General features: G+C 38.6%; 2 protein-coding genes and 1 long non-coding RNA gene across 6 annotated transcripts in view; 2 read left to right on the top strand and 1 right to left on the bottom strand.

Annotated features, from left to right (window-relative positions):
• Positions 1–237: 237 nt before the first annotated feature.
• On the bottom strand, positions 238–4,545 carry zic5 (zic family member 5 (odd-paired homolog, Drosophila)). The gene is made up of 2 exons (XM_084421187.1): positions 3,244–4,545; positions 238–1,727 (listed from the first exon to the last, which is right to left on the bottom strand). Exons 1-2 carry the CDS (start codon positions 4,298–4,300, stop codon positions 1,282–1,284), a joined length of 1,503 nt encoding a protein of 500 aa, XP_084277313.1. The 5' UTR covers positions 4,301–4,545; the 3' UTR covers positions 238–1,281.
• A 2,245-nt stretch (positions 4,546–6,790) lies between these two features.
• The window catches only part of LOC311298359, a 46,421-nt gene continuing 36,229 nt past the window's right edge, over positions 6,791–16,982 (top strand). For 3 of the 4 annotated variants that reach the window (XR_014628946.1, XR_014628947.1, XR_014628948.1), the window contains exon 1: positions 6,791–7,170. This is a non-coding gene — a long non-coding RNA (uncharacterized lncRNA). The remainder of the gene's footprint in view (positions 7,171–16,982) is intronic. The other variant, XR_014628945.1, reaches the window with a different exon arrangement.
• On the top strand, positions 7,191–14,536 carry zic2a (zic family member 2 (odd-paired homolog, Drosophila), a). The gene is made up of 3 exons (XM_084421186.1): positions 7,191–10,044; positions 11,471–11,634; positions 11,942–14,536. The coding sequence occupies exons 1-3, from the start codon at positions 9,066–9,068 to the stop codon at positions 12,134–12,136; spliced, it is 1,338 nt and encodes a 445-aa protein (XP_084277312.1). The 5' UTR covers positions 7,191–9,065; the 3' UTR covers positions 12,137–14,536.

The raw sequence follows: 16,982 nt of genomic DNA, 5'->3' as shown, positions 1-16,982 counted from the left end.
ATGTATTGATGGCTTTGTGCTATTCTACTTTTCACTATTAGTTAAGTGACGGTTCCCTTTTGAACGGACATTGAATGGCTAGGGAATATTTGTATATTGTATAGAAAGTATGTATTGTAGGACATTGCCGTTTCGTTTGGTTAGTTTGACTGCCCCAAGTTTTACAGAAAATGAAATATTGTTACACATTGAATGTTTAGTTTGTCGAATTTAAAAGAGATGCGCACAATGATCAATGAATGAATCAAGGCCTTTTTTTATTGAAAAGACCATATTTACACGTCCTGCCTTTTATTCAAGTTTTCCATATATCTATACACAAACATCACATTTCTTCACGACCTTCTTACGTTTTTTTCCATCAACACCATCATGCACCTCAACAGAAAGAGTTACTACACGGTTCATGCGAAATATTCTTCACATTATACAGCCTATTCAAGTAAGACCTTTTTACAGAACACGATAAAAAGCATCACTTCTTTTCACCAGAATTATATTATTCTTTGGTGTATCTGTACTTCCAGACCAACATTAATACCAGCAAATAAATTACAATGTACAAAACTCGTTGAGACGCTACGAAAACATTCACAAGCATCAATACCAAATACTATTTACAAATCAGTCAGGGACAGGCCTGTCATTGATACATTATTTAGGGTCTCAGTGGACATATTTAGTACTCCTTAATCAGAGTTACATTGATTTTGCATAAAATATAGGTTTAAATATTTTAAATATCACAAAAAAACCGTCCTGACCACAGATCTTGTATAAACTTTAACAAAGACTCCACCCATTCTTTTTTTTTTTTTTTTGACACTGACAAAATACAAAAACTCAAAATTATTGTCACTGCAATTTTTGCCCCTCAGACATTTAATGTGTAGAATGATTCTCTATAAAAGATGTATGTGCAACAAAGGGATGTAGTATTACTAAAACAAACTAAAACCTAATTTGTAAATCATTTCAGCTCATATTTATTTTATGTCAAGTCAGGTAAAATCTTTCTTTTTTTTTAAATCGATGTTTACTTCATGTCTGATATTTCATGTTGCAAATTACAGATGCTTATAAATGCGATTATTATATGAAACATAAATTGCATCAATGCTCTGAGCATGTTTTAGGCCTAAGGGCAAACTGGGAGGCAAAATCTTTCACCCATTGACATCCATAGGTGTTCCACTTCTTCGAATTGCAACACTTGAATTTTGTATTATTATTTTTGTTAATCTGGACCATTCACAATGAGTATATTCCTTGCTGTTCACATCAGAGCATTGCCCTTGGATCTGTGTGTCTGAAAGAGTCCTCGTCGTCGGATTCCGACGTTGGCACATCGCTGGAGGGGGTGTGTAGATTGTTTGGTCCAGCACTCCCTTGGCACACGTACCATTCGTTTAGGTTGGTCACCTGAGGGGAAAGGTTCGACGAACGGTTCCTGTGGGGATCCAGGTTTGGTGAGAGGGCATCACCGATAGTCGTAGACGAGGGATGGTAAGTGGAGCCCGTGTTGGCGGAAGTGGGCGGAGGAGACTTGCAGTGAACCTTCATGTGTTTGCGTAGAGAGCTCGGGTGTGTGTACGACTTGTCACAGCCCCTCACTTTACAGAAGTAAGGCTTATCGCTCGTGTGGACGTGAGAGTGCTTCTTCCTGTCACTGCTGTTGGCGAATTTCCTGTCACAGCCATCAAACTCGCATTTGAACGGCTTCTCACCTGGCAAAGGAGAAAAACAGAGCATTTAGATATGGAAATCACGCATACATCTTTTAAATGTTCTTGTTTACAAGAAAATAAGACCTAATGAATGTTCCATATACTGTCACATACTCTTTCAGTAAACAGAGTTTGAAAAATCACAACATTACCACTGTAACCCCACAGTACTTATTTTCTGCTGTTACATATGGAATGTTCAGGCGCACCACATGACTTATGCAACCACTCTGTAAATGCTCTTATTTTCTCTGACTGAAGCTTGGCAAATCATCTCAAGAAATATTTTTTTTATTGTTTTTACTGGATATGACAACTGATAAAACATTTCGACACACCACATGCATCAGATTGTGTGGAGTAAAATAACTGGCCCGGCTTTACAAGATAATGTCACAAATAAATCACACGTTGTATTGATTCTTTGTATTGTATTGAAGTCCTTATTACAAAAATACAACAGGTGACTTTTTACAAACATTCATTGCTGATTCAAGAAACCATATTGTTACAACCATTATAAATGTAGGCTACTCTAGGTGGGTTTGACACGCTAGCCTACATTATTCAGGGCACAATTTACGTCAGCACGTGTTGAGAGCATAACATGATACAGTAGATAGAATTAAAGACCCTAAACAACTTCTTAACAACTGGCAATAACAAGTTGTCACTGTATAATGTTCACGTGAGAGCATATTTGCACTGAGTAAAGGAAAAGCTTTATATTTATTAAAATATGATCTATAGCCTATGTAGCAACAGATAAGCTACACAGCACACACGTGTAGCATTTTCTTAGAATACAGGTATGAGAGGAACACCAGAAGCAGAGGCCTTCCTCGCTCTGCAAAGATGCCAACATAGTTTGGATAATCAAAATGTGTAAATGCCATATGGCTGGCACATTCTCCATATTTACATTAGTGTGGATCTATTCACACACTGTTTGTAATTCCCTGTGGCTTTAAAAGAGACACAAATGTGCCGAAAACTTCGTGTTACTATTTTCCCTTCAGCCTAATAAAACAATTTGTTTATTTGCTTATTAGTATTTACACACATAGCATTTAAATGCAACTGCAGCTATATCTTCACTTTGGAGTTTTTGCACTCCTTAATATAACATTGCATGCATTAGAAAAAAATAATAGCCTACGTAATACACTGGTCTGCTCATAACAGCGTGTCTGTAGAGTACTTTTTTTCCATATGGACTAGTAGCAATATGCACGTTGATCTCACAGCATTTTCAAAGTGCATGACGCAAAACAACACCAAGGGATACTTTAGCTTGGCGAAAACGCACTGTAAACAAACAGCCCATTTAACCTCTCGGTTCTTTGCGAAGGGGGATATTTCAGCATGAGGTGGGAGGACAAAATGTGACTTTGTTCCCAACGTTGAGCATAAAAAGAAAATTCGATTATCTGCCAAGTAGCGCAAACACGTTCAATACGCGACACCTGAACACGACTAAAGTTGCTTTCAAGGAATTTGTTAACTTTTCACTAACCTGTGTGCGTCCTCTTGTGAATCTTGAGATTTTCTGAGCGTGCGAATACTTTGCCACAACCGGGAAAGGGACACGGGAACGGCTTCTCGCCCGTGTGCACGCGAATGTGATTGATCAGTTTGTACTTGGCTTTAAACGCCTTTCCCTCGCGCGGACACTCTTCCCAGAAGCAGACGTGACTGCTCTGCTCCGGTCCCCCGACGTGCTCCACCGTGACATGGTTGACGAGCTCGTGCATGGTGCTGTAAGTTTTCGAGCAGGGTTTCTTGGACGTCTGTTCCTGGTCAATCCACTTGCAGATGAGCTCTTGCTTGATGGGCTGCCGCATGTACCGCAAAAACGCCCCCGTGGCTCCGTGAGGAGCCGTGGCGAGGTTCACATTTAAGTTCATGGAGTTGTAGCTGTGAAGTGAAGAAGATCCATAGTGCTCGGGCCTGTGGCCGAAGTGCTCTGGCCTGCCGTAGATGTCCCCCGGTAGACCCAGACGCATCTGCCCATTGAGGGCATGGTGGTGGTGATGGTGGTGGTGGGCACCTGGGGCCGCTTGCTCGTGCAGTCCAGAGAAAAGTGGATGGGCACCACCTTCCGCGTGCCCATAAGCACCTGTTGGGGAAATGAACATGCCATGGTGATGAGGGGAGGAGGCGGAACTATGCTGGTCGCCAAGTGCATGCATAGCAGAGGCTGAGAGCTCTCTCCTGAGGATGAAGTCCCTGTTGGTGGTGTAGCCTGTGTGGGGGTGAGCCACGGGGAAACCAACTGTGGTCTGAGAAGACGTGAAGGATGCCGCGGTCTGGGCTTCGGGATGGCTTTGAACAGGCTGAGAGGGACTAAGTTTGAGAGCATTGGTCTGTGCCATGTGCTCGGGTCCAAATGGAGTGAGAGCCACTCCGGGGTCGTTGCCCATCTCCCCAGGGTGGAGGTGGGCATGGTGGGAGTGCGGGTGATGCCCCCCTATCCCCGGGAAGCCTGTCATATTCTGATGAGGAAGGGCTTGAGTCGATGCCAAATCCGCTAATCTTATCGCCGAATTCCTCTTGCTTAAAGGGGGCTCCATCACTACGCTGTCATGTCCACGCTCACCGCTATTGTTTTCGCCAACTACGGGCCTTCTGAAACCATTAAAATATATGTATATGGCCGTCTATAGAACTTCTTTTGTCCTGCCTCTAACTCTGCTTGCTCCTTTTCCCACTCTGTCCTCAAGCGATTGGCAGAACATACAACAGTTGGAGGACACAGTGGGGAATAGAGTTTAGAAATGGCACTGCGGGTATTGGACAGATTTCGGTGACTGGCAGTTAAGAGAACGAAGCGATTGGCTGTCTTTCAGCGCAGAGGCTCAGCGGGGTTCCGCCCCCTCACTCTCTTCATCACTGTTCACTCCAGAAAGTTGTGCTCACAAACTTACAGGCAAATCTGTTTACCGAGACACACACACACACATACACGTGGAAGGATGTTGTTTTTTTCTTTGCACAAAACAGTGACACTTCACACGCTGGAGCATATTGTGCAAAAACACCACACACCCCGTTTAAAATATATTTATAAAAAAAAAAAAAAAAAAAAAAAAAAAAGTATATATATATATATATATATATATATATTTAAAACGATGTCGAGCATTAAAAAGATCTAATTACGTTTTATTACGTTGACAGATGTACAGATTAAAGATAAATTGGGGAAAATGAAAAAAAAAAAAAAAAAAAAAAAAAAACATTTGGATATAAATACATACATGCTGTACCAAACTTGTTTTTTTAAGTGTTTCAATGTATAGCCTAGGTAAAACTAAATGATTAGATACATAAAGCAATATATATTTTTTGTGTATGAATCAAAAAGGCTTTACGCCTTAACAGAAACTGCAAGAAACTACGTTCTTGAAATTCTTAACCTGCTTTGTCAAGATGAGTTTATAGTAATGTAATTTTATATAATCAACATTAGCAATTAAATAAAAAAAATAAATAAAAAACATTAAAATGCAATCAGTGTATTTTAGTTGTCTGTGGTAAAAAAACGCATTTGTGAACACTTAGATCTGCGGTCCACTGGGCGCTGTCAGACACTGATAGATTTCGATGTAGAAAGTACAGAAGAAAAAAAGCGCCCCATGACATACTATATATATATATATAATATATATATATATATATTACAAAATATAACCTCTACAAATAAGCGTTCTGTGACATGATTCTATAAACAAACGTTTTCCTTTAAATGTAAAGTTATTTTCTCAGTGTTTTAAAACCAAAAAGAAAAAAGAAAAAACATTACTATTCACACAATTTCATCTCATGTTTGTTTGTGTGTGCTGTATGTGTGTGTCACAATGCACGTCCACACCCTTTTAAAGTCCATGTTGAACTCAGCAGGAACTGTATGCCATTGATTTAATATGACTTAATTCAAAGACATCTTTTAAAATGCTTCAGGGCAGTTGTTACCATATTCCATTTTTTTTTATTTTTTTTACTAATTACCAAAGTACAGCAAAAGGTTAAACTGGAATAACAGGACCAACTGTCTTAACAATAGAAAATAACAATTCTACTTACCAATTGTTAGGTCACATGTCTTTCTAACAATACTAAAAAATAATTTAAACATCCTGAATAAATATGAAATATATCAATATTTAGTCAGATATGTGTAAAACTGCTCACTCAAATTCATCAAACGTTGAAAAAAAATTTATTTATGAGATTTTATTATTTTAGTAACAGAAAATTTCCTGCATAATCATGCCTGTCAGCTTGGTCAAGGGTCTTAATTTAGGGTGAATGGAACCACGATGTATGCCGGTTAATATAACAGAAGCATTACAATCTATGCATTCTAATTGAGATTTACGACATCCCAACATTTACCTCTGAATTGTGTTAGACGAACAGACAGTAATCAAATAATAAAATCGTAATAATTGCAGAGAACAGTTCCAATAAAAGTTTTTAATGACGCCAATTCACAAATAATGTTTAAAAAAAGCTTGTGGGTGAATCTGAATTTTCGTTGGCTGTTGTTTATGAAACGACGTAACGGAGAGAGAAGGGCAGCACTTGTCTTACAACCTCTGAACAGAGAGGGTTTCTTAATAAGTTCAAAGGGTAGCTTATGTGTTCTCCACGGGTCGAAGGTCAAACACCCTTGAAATACCCAAGGTCACTAAAAGTAACCAACAACGCATCACCATATTGATAATGTCAAAGTAAAAAATATGCCAATTGTCGCTTTGTCTAAGAGCATGACACATTAATGTAAAGCAATATTTCATGTAAACAGAGTTATGATCCTCAGGGAGCCTATGGCAATTTAAAGGTAGTTGGGATTTTCTGCTTTCACATAAGAGGAAAAAATCAGGATCGGCAAATGACGTATATTTTTAATAATAAACCAAAGTCGTTTCCACAGTACTCTGTGTGTGTGTGTGTGTGTGTGTGTGTGTGTGTGTGTGTGTGTGTGTGTGTGAGTGTGTGTGTTTGGTATTAGCCTTTTCGAACTTTTTCCCTTCCTTGCTACACGAGAAAAGAAGAACAAAAACTGCGGCTATGTGTTCCAGGCCGACTGCACTCAGTCTAATTTCTCTTTCTTCTTCTCCCTGCCCATTGAAAAGGGGAAAGGTTTTTGTGGTTTTCTGGAGAAATAAAGAACTTCTTAGAGAGGTCGGCAGACGTGACTTTGAACTTGGATCAGATCCTGTGTTTCCTGTGGAGAGGGTAGAAATAGTCTTGGAAGAATGGTACATAACGTTAAAACAGCATGGCTTTGAGCTGAGGCACACACAATTCCCAAAGTTTTATACATCCTCCGCCCTATTATTTACAGCTTAAAGCGTTCGGAGGAGAGGAAAGACAAGACAAAGTGTGTTGTGCGTTGTGCGTTGGAACGGACTCTGGACTTAGGTTCAATGAAATTGTAAGTAAACCTCCTTTAAATTAATGCTAACATTTAAATAAACGCTGGGGTGTTACATGTAGGACTTTTTCTTAGATCAGAAATGGTCCATGGAGTGTCTTATGTAGATTGGCCTGGAATCCGTAATGCAGTAACCCCATCCACATGTGCTTGGATAACTTCAGTTGGACGGTTTCGTTATTGTCCTGGAGTGTACAGGGTAGTCTACATTGGCTAGAAAAATTTGGCATATACGCATGTTCTCTGACCACAAAATACCACTGAACTTGATTTTAAATCATGCAGATTCCCTGATTTATTCAATCGGAAAGACTAGGCTCTCGGTCCATGACGTCACTATTTTTTTTTTTAAGGGTAAATCATATTGTGCTTATTTGACACGAGATTGTAACCATATCTCGCTAAAATACATGAATTGCCATTTTGATCTTGGATGTGCTAAAATTCTCAGAATACTCGGTGTGCGCACATTTAGGTTTATAGGCTATGAGCTTATGGTGGTAGGAAAAAAGATAGTAGCCTAATACCTAGTAATACCTAGCCTATGTCTCAAATTTATACTGTTGTTGTATTTGCTGTGTTTTTAAGCCGTATATAGAGTTTTTGTTTCTGTTATAAAGGGAATAAAATATGAACATTGTTATTCAGAGTAGATAACAGAGTTTTGGTGCTAGCAACGAATAAGTGCGTTTTTTAACCCAATGTATGAATCCAAGTATTTCTATGTAAAGATGTTGATGGCAATGACGATAATGTAGCCTTCTATATATTGCCGACACGTCTCCTGCCTAGTTTTCCATTACATTGATTTTCAGGCCCACTCCATATCTAAATAGGCGAATGTTATATTTATTTATGAGTAGCCTACACGTTTGTTTGTTTCAATCAACACTCGTGGAGACATGGTCACGTCCTGATACAAAGTGGATGCGAACTAGTTTTTCATATCAACAAAATGTGGTGTTATACTCACGTGCAGATTGAGTCAAGGCACCTCGAGCGAGGTTTGTGAGTTTGTATTTCATTCACGCTAACCTTAATGTTATTTAATGTTGTTTATTGGATCATTACAGTATGCGAACGTAACTAACTGGATTTTGCTATAACCTAAATGCCTCGGACATTTTAAATCATTAAAGAAGTATGCAAACTATACTGATGTTTCACAAGGATTTACATGTCCACCAAAGAATTATGGGTTACACTTATAAGCCAGCGTGGCAATTCATTTTAGAATTATTAAACGATCTTATTAAACGCGAGTATTTTTGCTTTCTCTCTACCTATACGCCGAAAAAGCTCTCCGAAAAGTAGGCGGTAATTATCGGTGGAAGATGGCGATCAGCGATTAGTTGCCAAAAGAGTGCGTTGGATTGGAGGGGCACCTAGGATTGATGAGGAGCGGCAACCAATGAGAGCGCGTAAAATGAATGACCGGGCTCCAGTTAAAGGGGGCGTAAGAGGAGGTAGTGCCAGTCCACTGAGAAAGAGGGACCCTCCGAGATAAACATAGACAAGCGAAAGAAATAAACATTCCAATTCGAGATGCTTCAAGAACAAGGAAGACTTAGTAAGATAATGACTCGTATTTTCGTGTATTCTGAAAATAACGACATCGACTCAGTTTGAAAGGAAAAGCGCAAAGGAATCTTCTCGTTTCGTTGCATTGGGGATTTTGAGTAACAAGTTATCCACAAGAAAAATATAGCCTAACTTAATACGCAAAGCTTCTTTTTTTTTTTCAATGAGCGGATCGAACTTCATCGCCTCATGTCGTGTTATCAAAACTGGAAGTTAATATTCCCGTAGCGCATTCGATTTTATTTTGTTATATGTTTTGTTGAAGCGCCGTGCAAAGACTGCTTGAAAGAGAATTGGTTTTACTCAACGAAAGCATGTTACTGGACGCTGGGCATCAGTTCCCTGGTTTGGGAGTGGGCACCTTTGCCAGGCATCATCACTCCTCCAGTGAGATGCAGGACAGAGACTTGAGTTTAGCGCAGAACAGCTTCGTCGACTCGGCGCACATGGGCGCCTTCAAACTGAACCACGATCTCTCGCCCGGACAGAGTTCTGCATTCACGAGCCAAGCGCCCGGTTACCCCGCAGCGGCTCTGGGCGCGCACGCGGCTCATGTCACATCATACGCGAGCTCGCCGTTTAACTCCACGCGGGACTTTCTCTTTCGCAGCCGTGGATTCGGGGAATCATCACCGGCGGGAGGCCAGCACGCACTCTTCGGCCCCACTGCCGGCTCGCTCCATCACTCTCACACAGACAGCCAAGGCCATATTCTGTTCCCTGGCATCCACGAGCAGCATGGATCCCACGGCTCCCCAAACGTGCTCAACGGGCAGATGCGACTCGGACTACCGGGGGAGGTTTTCGGGCGATCAGACCAGTACCACCAGGTCTCCAGCCCGAGGACCGACCCTTACTCAGCCGCCCAGCTGCACAACCAGTACGGTTCAATGAATATGAACATGGGGATGAATATGGCAGCGCATCACCATCACCCCGGTGCCTTCTTTCGCTACATGAGGCAGCAGTGCATTAAGCAAGAGCTCATCTGTAAGTGGATCGATCCGGAGCAGCTCAGTAATCCTAAGAAGAGTTGCAATAAAACTTTCAGCACCATGCACGAGCTGGTCACCCACGTCTCGGTCGAGCACGTTGGAGGACCCGAACAGAGCAATCACATCTGCTTTTGGGAAGAGTGTCCCCGGGAAAGCAAGCCCTTTAAAGCCAAATATAAACTGGTCAATCACATTCGCGTGCATACGGGAGAAAAACCTTTCCCCTGCCCGTTCCCTGGATGTGGCAAAGTCTTCGCAAGATCAGAAAACCTGAAGATTCACAAGAGAACACACACAGGTAATTATGATATTTATTTCAGCTTGTGCTTGTCACATTAACATCTGTAGGCTAGGTCTTGCATATGTTTTGGAGCTAAAAAAGTATATTTTACCAACCCTCAAAATAGTCTCGCAAATAGTGGTTCTTACAAACATAAGCTGATTATGCCAGGATGGTGTATTTTTAGACTTTGAGAGCGCAAGCAGATTTAGATCTTTAAAAGAAAACGGATGTTTGTGCGCAGATATCCAGTTCGTTTAAGTAAACGCGGCTGAAAGCGATAATACTTGAACCCGTACGGAGTAGGCTCAATGCGATGTTTTGCAACAATGTGCTGAATTATGTAAGAGACTGTCGAGGGTTTGTGGTTCATAAACTTTAAACGGGTCAAAGGCGACTTGAGGGCTCGTCGCGTGCGCAGAGCAGCCGTAAATCTCTCCAACCGGTTTAATGTTTGCGTGGACCAATGCTCGAGCACTCGGGTGACTACGTCAGGATTTTGAAATTTACTCTAGTTTATTTTGTATGGTTTTTCGCCACATAACGGAGTAATACACTTATATTTAAATAATACACTATATTATTTAATAATACACTTTATATTTTTACAATAATACACTTTATATTTCAAAACAACGATTACAAAGTGTAGCCTATATACGTAGCGCAGAGCTACACATATTCATATGCATGTATAGGCCTACATATATAAGAATTATAAAATGAATGCAGACCATTTCCAACACAAAAAGGACGACATAAAAATAAGAATAGGCTATATTTCCAATAGGAATGGGCGATATGTGGGCCTATTGTTATTCTTTCCATTGCATTGACAGTCTATGTGTTAGACAGGCCATTACCAGGGTTGCACATTTGAGCAATTTCCTCTTTAGAATACACTGAGGTATTGAGCCATCTATTTGTCAAGGTGTTAATTGCATTTTGATTATTTCTAAGCAAATGGCTAAGTTTTGTGTGGGGCTGACAAAAGCTGAACGTTGAAATTTCTGACCGATTCCCCCTTCTTTTAATTTAATTTTGTTTGGACAGATAGCTGAAAAAAGGAAATTCTTGCAAATGTAATTATCAGCAGAATTAGAATTGATATATCTATTTTTCTTGTTACTTTTACACTGCTCATATTTGAAAGGCTAGATGAGGCAGTGTGACCCCCTGTGTCGTTGTAAGGCGTACAGCTCTGTATTACAACTACGTGCATGATAACCCCTTGAGTGATTTCATTTCAATTCATTTAAAATGCTACACAATCTGTACATTTGTTATATATATATAAAATAAATACATTTATATATTCTCTTGAACCTATACCTGAATTGCAGATTTATTATATGTTGTAACAGGGCTATTTTGTGGTGTGTAAAAACTGAATTAAACCTTAATCACTAATCGTGTGAATGTTTCTATCGTTTTTTCTTCTCAGGGGAGAAACCATTTCAGTGTGAGTATGAGGGATGTGATCGGCGCTTCGCGAACAGCAGTGACCGAAAGAAGCACATGCACGTTCACACGTCAGACAAACCGTATCTGTGCAAAATGTGTGACAAGTCCTACACTCACCCCAGTTCTCTTCGAAAGCACATGAAGGTAATTCCTCTAGAACACAGAATGAGAAATATACATTTATTTGTCACTAAGCTGTTTAAAGCCCAACTTCGTGTATTAATAACAATGATACATTTAATTAAAAACACTAACAGATCATTAGCTATTGCAACTTCAAATTGTTTGAAATGGCATGACATTTTGATGCATATGTTGTCATATTCGAAGGAACTATTTATTTGTCCAGAATGTATAGGCTACTCATGAACAAGTTTTACCAATACACGCTATTCGTGATTCATTGCGAGAATCGTTAATTATTTATTTGTGTGTGTGTGTGTGTGTTTAGGTTCACGAGGCATCCCCACCTGCATCTGACTCGTCGCCAGCGGCAAGTTCTGGTTATGAGTCCTCAACACCCCCTGGTCTGGTGTCCCCCTCCACTGAGACCCAAAGCAACAACAATCTGTCGCCTTCATCAGCGGTCCACAGTTCCAACAACCACAGCAGTTTATCGTCCAATTTCAGTGAATGGTATGTTTAAGACTGTGCCATCCCAGGAGGAACCATTTCAGAAAACCAGGAGATCCATATACAGCTTGTACAAAACGAACGCTCCTATATTATGCGCTTGTCCAGCAGGATTTAACATTCCCACAGCGACAGAAGAAACGTGCGCAAAAAGCACTAAACATAATCCTTTTTTTTTCTTTTCTTTTTTTTTGTACATACTACGCGCTCTCTTTCCCAATGGTTGTAATAGATTTTGTCGGTTTTTTGGTGTATAGATGTTCCTTCAATGGTAGCTATTTCTCTAACTGGACTTTTTAGTGCACATATTACCTTACCATAAAGTTGTATTATCATAATGAATATTGTGATCCAATTAAGGCAAACTGATTGTAAACTAAACAACTATTAACTGGAAAGAGTGCCAAAGTCAACATTTAACAAAGACAGACACAATATTTGCTTGTGAATGTATATCTTAGTTTGCTGGGCTTAACTTGTGATGTTTTGTGCTTTGCAAGTTTGAATTGTGAAATATATTTGGAAGATTGTGGGGCAAATTAATGTCGTGCCGTTAAATATCTGTAACTACACCCTTCTTTTTGTAAATATTATCGACTGCCATATTTATCCATTTGTAATTAAATTATGGTATTTACTTGCTACAGATGAAACAATATTTATAAAGAATGTTTCTTTACTATAAATATGTACAATTATGGGCTGAACAGGGGCAGTTGTTTTGTTATATGTGTTTTGTTCAAAGTTTGAGAAGTGTTTTCTCCATTATTGTGATAAAAATTTTACTGCATACAGATATAATAAAACGTGGTGCAAGTGTACAATCTTTACAACGCGTCGTGTTCTTTCCATTTTATCTACAGATTATATTAGTAAACTTTGACAACTTGTAGGCCTTCTTTTTGTAGTCTAAATAGACTTTAAACCAGAATTTTGACAGTGGTCTGAAAGCAAGTCGCATTCAGCTGTTGTGTTGCTGGGCAGAGTGTGAATTATCTTTCCATAAACATCACGGCGTTTCAAACACCAATAACCCCTAGAACTGACAGAGATCTTTCAGAAGACAAACATTTTAATAGCGCTTTCGCAACACTGCGCAGGCATACTGAGTGCAATACGAATACAATAGATACACGGGAAAAGTGATCTGACTTTTAATATCAGTACTAATAATATAAAGCTTTTCTTCGCTATTGGAGAGGCATACTGCATTTTCTTCTTAAAACGCACTTGCTTAATTTTGGACTCGCCCTTCCTTCCACACTTGGGATAAAATAGAGTTTGAAATCAAGTGGCCGTGAACTTGAACTTGACTCTGGCAGTCTTGACAAGCTCTTAAAAAAAAAAAAAAAAAAAGAAAAGAAAAGAAAAATCCTGCAGAATTAAGAGGTGACTGGCAGTTCCTTCAACTTGTTCGCTCGATCGTAATCCGGTTTTTCTTCAACTTCAACTTTTATTTATTTATATAGCACATTTAATAGCAACGGTTTGCCCAAAGTGCTTCACATTTAGAACTAAAAACAATACAACATATAAAAACATTTATTTAATTTCGTGTGCTTTCCAAGCCCAGATGATGAATACCCCCCCTCAGCGGAATAAAATAAAATAACAGTAAAAAGGGGCATTTGACATTATGCAGCAACATCAAGGAATATTGTCGCAGGCTATTTTTCGTGTATGATGATATCAGTGACAGCACGAAAAGTGTTATGAAAGCAATCTTCAGCGTGCGTAATTAACAGACTACAGGTTCTTGAGTCTGTGGGCGATCGCATCGTGTCACTATCTGTGTTAAATCTCCAGTGCAATGTGTAAAACTTTATACTGTGAAGGATCAGATTAATATTCATATGTGTAAAGCCTGGGGGAAGGGATAGGCTGTTAGACGCTTTTCCTGTTGTTGTTGACGGTAAAATCACCACCCGGTGCCACAGAGTGTTTTGAGATGAACAAAATGTATATCCTACATATTTTATTCACAGGAAATACAACTTGGAGCCACCCCCAAAAAGCCAGTTGGTCCGTTCAGAAATCATCAGAACACTGATTATTAATGTGCAGCTGCTTATGGCCTGCTACAATCTTTTCTTGTGTTGTCGGCTGTTGACTGAATCGCCCACTCCTTGGCTTGTGTTAGTTATCCGCTGGATATAAATATTCTCTGTTAAGGCATACTTTGACATAGTTGTGTGTTGGTGTGTTGACCTGTTTAGGGGAGGATGGTGTGACCTGTAGGGAGAGTGAAAGGTCAGCGTCCTGCGGTGCTTGGATGGCGTTTCCTTCTCAGCGCATGCTGCTCTGATATTGATCTGTGTAGAAAAACCTGCCCACAGAAAAGAAAATAATAATAATAATAAAAAAAACTGTTCAAGACCGCACATTCCACTTTAAAACAGACACGTAATGTTTGTGAATTTCTTCTTCTAAAAATAAAATAAAAAAAATATTATATATATATATATATAGGATATACTGGTTAGTGACTTCAAATAATTATTTTATAGGGCATTTTAACAAAATGCAACAATCGAAACAAACAAAACAACGCGTCTACTAATACATGCATGTACAAATTAAACTATTAGGCCTAATAACAATAATTAGGTAGGCTATAATAATAATAAAGTACAAAGCATAATTTGCTGCAGTGTTTTACTGTGTGCTTGAATAAATGCATTTACGTTTAAAAGACTTTTCTTCTTTGCTTTTTGATTTATGACACTGGTGAGTGCTGCCAACTCCCACTCATAGAGCTCATACAGCGGAGCTTACCATTTAACAGACTGGGAGGATAGAGGCCACCAACGAACAAAACACTGGATTACATTATATTGTATTTTTCTACCGAAATATCGTCATTTACATTTCAGGGACACTAGAAAATATTTGTAAAATAAATATACATTATAAAATAATCATTAAAAAAAAGTTCCATCATGCACTAATTAATACCAAAATGTTAACCAAGAGCCGTAATTGTTCCTAGGCGGTGGAAATAACCTCACTTTCAATGCTTAGAGCAATGGCTGCCTTCATTTTACAGCCGATTTCATCCAAACCTGCAGAAATATGCGCAGACGTATATGCGCAGTGTCTTTCTCGCACACGCACACACACACACTCTCTCTCTCTCTCTCTCTCTCTCTCTCTCTCTCTCTCTCTCTCTCTCTCTCTCTCTCTCTCTCTCTCTCTCTCTCTCTCTCTCACACACACACACACACACACACACACAGAGAAAGAAAGAGAGAGAGAGAGAGAGAGAGAGAGAGAGAGAGAGAGAGAGAGAATGATATAACAGTGAACTGGCAGATTGTTTTTCCAACATTTATCTTTTTTTTTTTATTATTAATTAAAAAAAAAAGAATAAAAAAAAAAGAATCCAATACAGATCACCAGAACTATTTTGGTCTCATATTATTACGGCGTATTGTGCCTCTGTCTAATCAGTTTTTGTGAAGTAAAATTAATTCTAAATGATTAGCCTGTTAATTCTGTATTCATATTTAGATTTTTTAAATACGCATATTGCAATTTATTTATTTTTTTTATTTTTTTTTACAAAGCGTAGGTTATGTGCCAAACGTGTTTTGTGTTACAGTCTTACAGATTTCCATTGAATAACTAGAATAATGCTTCATAAACATTATAATGTTGATGTAACAGTCAGCTTCCTCTTTGAGTCAGGAAAGAGACAGAATAGCCAGGTCGGACGTATTTTTGTTAATAGCATGTGTCTGTAAATCTCAGATGAAATGAATATAAATACATGATCAATGCAGGTTTTATGTTTGAAATGAATTTTATTCATATTAATATTATTTTTATTGACGCAAATCGCACAGTCTTTCGTTCTCTTTGTTAAAAAACAGTGCCAGCCTGCATCGAATCAAATAGTGATTGTCCTTGTGATTGACGTTTAACTCTGAATAATATGTCTAGCTACGTCCGTGTATTCCACCTAAGTAATAACATAACTTATGTAAATATGAATTAGTTATCTGCTAAGTGAATAATCATTTTGTGAAAGAATGTGAGAGAAAGTGCTGGTTAGATGGTTAACAAACACAAATATCCACATTAAATGCTACAATTTCTACATTTTAAATGTTCGTCTTGCGCTGGGTTAAAGAGTGATGAAGACAAAAACAAAAACAAACAAACAAACAAACAAACAAACAAACAAACAAACAAACAAACAAACACACACATAGGCCTGTAACACTGAAAGCCCATGTAACCTTATGTGACCTGCAGTAATCCGACACAGGTTTCTAATTGAGGTCTACAGCAAATATTCAACAGTAGACTATATTTGCCATTCATTTTAATTAAATATTGATGGAATTTGGACCACCTAAAATTATGATTGAATATAACTGAATAATTTTTCATAACGAATTTACAGACAAATAAACAATATTTCTAGGGCTCTTGATCAGGTGTAGCTATACGCAAAAAAGAGAGAACATTTTAATTTGGTTACATTTTCATGGACTCACATTTGAGTGTAAAACAGCAGAGAGAAAAAACAATATAAATAGTTTTATTAGGGAAAAGGCATTTGTTGACACATTTTGTTACTTTATAATATGCAAACATTAAATGAAATATTTCTTTCCGGTGAATAAATAAAACAGCAAAAATAACTTTAAAAGCACATCTTCCCCCGGGTAATAGAGTTGGAGATTTTTGTCGCCTCGGTTCAAAAGAAAAGCGAGTAAAACGCAAAAATTTCACTTGAAATCACACATAAAGCTGATAGGCTATATTGCTGAATAAATCCTGACATTACTGAATGTATAACAAATAAATAAATGTTGTCTTCTGAAATACAATGTTCAAACATAGATTACAAT

Source organism: Rutilus rutilus (genome assembly GCF_951802725.1).
Source record: "Rutilus rutilus genome assembly, chromosome: 10".
In the NCBI taxonomy this organism is placed as follows: Eukaryota; Metazoa; Chordata; class Actinopteri; order Cypriniformes; family Leuciscidae; genus Rutilus; species Rutilus rutilus.
The sequence above is the reverse complement of the archived record's forward strand: the minus strand, read 5'-3'. Positions and strand labels throughout refer to the sequence as shown.

What these genes read in the sequence shown, in the direction of transcription:
- zic2a (XM_084421186.1), top strand. Translation starts at nt 9,066, where the DNA reads ATGTTACTGGACGCTGGGCATCAGTTCCCTGGTTTGGGAGTGGGCACC. An exon ending in TCACAAGAGAACACACACAG is followed by an intron (nt 10,045 to 11,470) that starts GTAATTATGATA and finishes TTTTCTTCTCAG; the next exon opens with GGGAGAAACCATTTCAGTGT. An exon ending in CTCTTCGAAAGCACATGAAG is followed by an intron (nt 11,635 to 11,941) that starts GTAATTCCTCTA and finishes GTGTGTGTTTAG; the next exon opens with GTTCACGAGGCATCCCCACC.
- zic5 (XM_084421187.1), bottom strand. Translation starts at nt 4,300, where the DNA reads ATGGAGCCCCCTTTAAGCAAGAGGAATTCGGCGATAAGATTAGCGGAT. An exon ending in TCACAAGAGGACGCACACAG is followed by an intron (nt 1,728 to 3,243) that starts GTTAGTGAAAAG and finishes CTCCTTTGCCAG; the next exon opens with GTGAGAAGCCGTTCAAATGC.